We start from the raw sequence: 5,296 nt of genomic DNA, 5'->3' as shown, positions 1-5,296 counted from the left end.
CATTTGCGCGACGTCGCGCAAAATGCAAATCGCGCGATTTGCGAATCGCTCAGTGTGAATGGGGCCTCAGGCACACATTACAGTATTGGTTTATGTTAAAAAATCTGAGGGTTTAATGTCACTTTAAGGATAAAGTGGAGTGGTGGTGGGGTGAGGAGGAAGGCACAAAAAAAAAAAGCATGGTTAACTGTGACCAAATTAAAATGGCCAGGGCTTTTATTTAGAAAATAAATACATTGATATGTTGAAATTCATATCCAAGTATTTATTATTTTCTCTAAAGAAAAAAAAAAATTAAAAAGGAAAAGAAAACAATGGCACCCTTGTGAAAGGCAAAATAAATTACCTCTTGCAACCGCACACCCAACCAAGACAATTTTTTCTTTCTTTTTTTTCAGTCAAGAGTCAGGTGTCCTCTCTCTCAGTTGGAGGTCGGCAATGCAGTGAAGGAATACAAAGTTGATATAATGCGTGAAGATTTAAAAGAAGAAAAAAAACAAAGAAAAAATGAGGCCCAGCTTATTATTGAAAGGGGAGGAAAGTCTACGTACAGCCTCCAGCCTACGGTACAGTCCCTCCCTTCCAGCTGCATTTGTATACCTTTACATTAAGTCTAAATCCTCCACGCGCACTGCATTTAATGTTGGCATTTTGAAAGGGAGAGGGGGTGTAAAGGGGGGAGAGGTCAAGGGTAGATTTGGCGCCAGCCCGTGCTGTTTCAGGGCATCGAGGGGGGTGAAGGGCAGCAAGCTAACAGTTCCACAATTGTCCGGCAGCAAGGAAACAAGTAAAAACAGGTGCAAGCTGGAGAGGGAGTTTGCACGCAGGTTTTTTTTTTCCATCCCTTGATGGGTGAATTGTTTCCCCCGCCCCCTTTATTTTTTTATAGATTTTTTTGTTTGTTTTTCTGTGGGATTTTTGCAGTTTCATTTCTTTTTTTAATTGAATTAAGAGTCCAGGAAAAAAGGAAGAAATATATAGAAGAATCTCTCCATCACAACAGTTTGTCCTGACGGAGGTGCATCCTTTGGAGAATGTCCCGACAATCATGAAAAACCCTTCGAATATTTTCCGTGTCCACCGCACATGTGAAGTGAGGGTAACAGTAGCGCCGGCCGTCTCCGCTTGCTGTACTGATTCTAAGAAACTCATCTCTGATAAAGTACTTGGCCCTTGTGACTCTGGGGTCTTCCCCAGCCTCTGGAGTTGCATCATCTGGGGTGGTGTAACGAGCAAACTCTGGAAAGTAGTCCTCGATTTTCGATTTCCCAGCCAAAACCTTCTCAGCAAGTAGATCTTGTTTATTCAAGAAGAGAATGACTGAAACTTTCCGTAGCCATCTACTGTTCCAGATGCTTCTAAAGAGGTTTAGTTCTTCCTGGAGTCTGTTGGTCTGATTGTCCTCTCGGATCACCATATTATAACTGCTGCTGGCTACCACACATATAATTGCTGTCACATCATTTAAGCACTGAATCCATTTTCTGCGCTCATCACGCGCACCACAGCCCTCAAACATGTGAAAGTTCATTTTGTCAAATTGAAACTTTATTTCAGATATTCCTGATGTCAGGACTCTGCACCGTAGGAAGTCCTGGTCAGAGGGTGTGTAGTCATTCTGTTGCACAATGTCGATTTTATCTAGAAAATACTGCGCGCAGTCAATGAGCTGGTACTCGTTCGATCGCTCGTAGCAGGCCTTCACGCCTTCATCTTGCCAGAGCGCTTTTACATGTTCATAGAACTTCTGGAGACATGCATGCCGTGAGTGTGTGTCAGACGTGCCAGAATTCTCTGTAATGCTTTCAGGCGCACGGACCAACGGGACGTCAAAATCTTTGTCGCTCGGTAAGTTTGTGACATAATCGATTCGGAACTGGTTGTCTGGATTTGCTAGCTCCACTGGAGGTAACAGGAAGTGCATTGCTGCAACTATGGTCTCAATAGCCTGTTTAATATTATTCTTAATATCTTTTACTTTAGCCTTTTTCTCTTCAGCATTAAATCCGTTCTCATGAAGGATTCTCATTTGCTTCATGATTGTGCTTTTCCCAGATTCTCCAGCACCTAGCAGCAGTAGCCTGTGCGTGGCCCAGTACACCTGCTTGTCCTTCTGCAGCTGCTCCTCGATCTTCTTGTGGGCCTTCCGCTGCTGCTTCTCCTCATTGCGCCGGTCCTTACTGTTCCCCAGACAGGCCATCGTCCTCCAGCCGCCTCTATAGCAACACTCCTCCGAGTCACGGCCTGCACCGAGCTCTCCGCCCCGACTCTTCCCGCTCACCGCCACCCGCGGGCCGCCGGTGATCTGTCGCTACCGTCTGTGGAGATCTACAACTTCGGGTCACCGGATGTGACGTCAGAGGTTCGTGAGTTTCCAGTGTCGACACATCACCGGCCTCCCAGCTCCGGAAACGCCGGAGGAGGCAAAACAAACAACTAGGCCGCGGCCCTTGACAAGGAAAAAAGGGGTGAATGCTCCTTTCAATAATAAAAAAATAAAGAAACGGAAATTGCCCTGGCTTTGAGATCATGCGGGGGACATATATCATTTCAGCAGAGCAAGAGAGAGCTTCAGAAGACGGGGGAGAAACAGACGTATCTCTGTCAGGAAGCATTAAAGTGACATTAAAGGCAAATTTTTTTCCCCTCCCCCCCATGTAAATGTTAGCACTTACCTTAAATTATGTCTCTTTTACCGATCTTCCTCTTCTTTCCCCATGTTTTCATCTGTCCCTCCAGCGGTGTGACGTCACTCCGATCCAGCGCTGACTGCTCTGTCCCTCCGATCCAGCGGTGTCTGCAGGCGGGTGCATGCGTCCATGGACTTACCTTGCGTCTCTGCTCGTCTCCCGGCCGAGAATCCGAACTGCGCATGCGCCCGCCCCAAGATCCTTTGCGGCCGTACGAGAAGTTCCTGATACTCGGCGCGGGAACGAGCGGCGATAACGAGGTAAGTTTTAAATGATTTTAAGCTTTTTTGGGGGTTTTTTTTTTACACTTCTTGCCTATATCTACTGCTTGCTAGCTGTAGATATAGGCAAAAACAACCGGAGGGTTTAGAACCCCTTTAAACAACGTGAAGATGGTGAGATCAATGGCTCCATCTGCTGGTGCAAACTCAGCAATTGCCAAGAAGAGAAAGGGCTCGAAGTCCCGTTCACACCTAGGCGTTTTGTCGCCAGGGCTGGATTTACTCTCTCCGCTGCCCCAAGGCCAGGTGGTTCCCCAATGCACCCCCCTCCCCGCCAAACACCCTCCCCCACAATGGAGGCTGGCAACCAGATGGCTGGGGCGGCAGGATTAGTTTAAATTTTTTTTGTTACTTAATTTTTTTTAATCACTTTTTAATTTTTATTTATTCTTCAAATTTTAATTTATCTTATCATCTATTACTTTTTTATAATTTTTTATCTTATTATTTTTTAATTTTTTAATATGTTTTTTAATTGAATTATTTTTTGTTTATTTTGTTATAATTTTTTCTTATAATTTTTTTACTTTTCAATCACCTTTTTAATTTTATTTCATATATTTTTTTTATTTAATTAATATTTAATCTTTTTTTTTTAACTTAAGTTTATTGCTATCACACAGGAGATAACAAGCCCCTGTGTGATAGCATTTGGAGGTGACAGGTATCGCTTTATTGAACCTGTCACCTCCAATACAGGAGTTCTAGCACAGCACTGTGCTGAAACTCCTGTGACAACTGACAGGGAAAGAGCTGCGAGTGCAGCGCTACCCTCTCACTGTATACATGGAGCAAAAAGGAGAACGGACGTTCTCTGCTCTCCATCCTGAGAATCTCCGGCTGGTGGAGAGAGGTACACAGCACGGGGAGAGGATGGAGGCGGGAGATTCTACACCCCTGCTCCCTGCCATGGTCCTTGTGTGTGTTGTAAAGTAGCCACCACTCCAAGCTTCTGGAGGGGGGCTACTTTTGTTCCCCATGGTCCCTGTGTTTGTTGTAAAGTAGTCACCGCTCCAAGCTCACTCCTGGGATGGACTACAGTCTCAATACAAATTAGTAAACTAAACTTGAGATTGTAGTCCAACCCCCATGAACGAGCTTGGAGCGGTGACTACTTTACAACACACACAGGGAGCATGGGGAACAGAAGTAGACCCCCTCCAGAAGGAAGGACAGTGTCAGCACCAATTCAGAGAAGATTGGAGGATCTGCAGCCGAGTGATACACAAATAAGATACAATTTTGGGAATAGTTAAGGTACTTGGATGCATTTTTAATATTTAACTGCTGAGTTTAGTGTCACTTTAACAATCAATGGACTTCCCACTTGGAATTAATGAAAAATCTGCACATGTGTGGACTTGCCTGGAGCCTCAAAGACAGTGGTCACCAGGACTAATAGAGAAGATGATTCTCCCCATATTAATGGCCATGGTTTTGGAAAGGGATATCCAAAAAGCTTGTATAGGTATGATCGTCACAAACCGTTGCCCATATAATGTATCTGCATAATACTTCACAAAATAAGTAAACACAGCTATGTTAAAGGAGAACTATGGGGTTAAGGCTTTTCCCCATAGTTCTAAGGGTAACGGGAGGACACAAACTAGCGTCCTCCCGTCACCCAGAGCTCAGCATACCGCAAACTACAGCTCGCTGTATACTGAGACGCCGCAGCCGGAGCGGATCCCGACGTAGATGACGGGATCCACCCAGCTGCGTTAGTGACAGCTGGCTCTGCCTATCTAGAAGCAGAGCCAGCTGTACCCGCCCCCTCCCCGTCCGATCCACCAGTCAGCGCTGGCGGATCGGAGCGGGGAGGGTGGAATCCAGCCCCTCCCCCTGTCACGGCAGAGAGCCGTGACAGGATCGAGAAGTGAGCGAACGCCGGTATGTGTTCGCTCATCTCCCGATCTACTGAGCCGACCTGTGACAGTCTCATTGTCACAGGTCGGCTAGAACTATGAGGGGAGTGAAAAGCACTCACCTCATAGTTCTCCTTTAACAACACAATCTGAACTCAAAACTTTTGAGAGCCAGCTGTACCCGCCCCCTCCCCGTCCGTTCCGTCATTTAGCGCTGGAAGATCGGAGCGAGGAGGGGGGGAACCCTGCAGGGAGCCGTGAATGACAGTCACGGCTCTCTGCACGGATAGATCAAGAAGTGAGCGAGCGCCGGTATGTGTTCGCTCACCTCCCGATCCACTGAGCCGACCTGTGACAGTCTCATGGTCACAGGTCAGCTCAGATTATGAGGCTGAGTGAAAATCACTCGCCTCATAGTTCTCCTTTAACAGTACAAGTTTATCAGGGATATTCACAAAAG

The 5,296-nt window shown here is 46.2% G+C and overlaps 1 protein-coding gene across 1 annotated transcript; it reads right to left on the bottom strand.

Moving 5' to 3' along the window:
* Nucleotides 1-381: 381 nt before the first annotated feature.
* On the bottom strand, nt 382-2,200 carry LOC108784456 (guanine nucleotide-binding protein G(s) subunit alpha-like). The gene is made up of 2 exons (XM_018553289.1): nt 1,820-2,200; nt 382-1,747 (listed from the first exon to the last, which is right to left on the bottom strand). The coding sequence occupies exons 1-2, from the start codon at nt 2,198-2,200 to the stop codon at nt 995-997; spliced, it is 1,134 nt and encodes a 377-aa protein (XP_018408791.1). The 3' UTR covers nt 382-994.
* Between the last annotated feature and the right edge of the window lie 3,096 nt (nt 2,201-5,296).

This window comes from Nanorana parkeri, unplaced genomic scaffold, assembly GCF_000935625.1.
Source record: "Nanorana parkeri isolate BGI_ZX_2015 unplaced genomic scaffold, ASM93562v1 scaffold6, whole genome shotgun sequence".
Taxonomy (NCBI): domain Eukaryota; kingdom Metazoa; phylum Chordata; class Amphibia; order Anura; family Dicroglossidae; genus Nanorana; species Nanorana parkeri.
The sequence above is the reverse complement of the archived record's forward strand: the minus strand, read 5'-3'. Positions and strand labels throughout refer to the sequence as shown.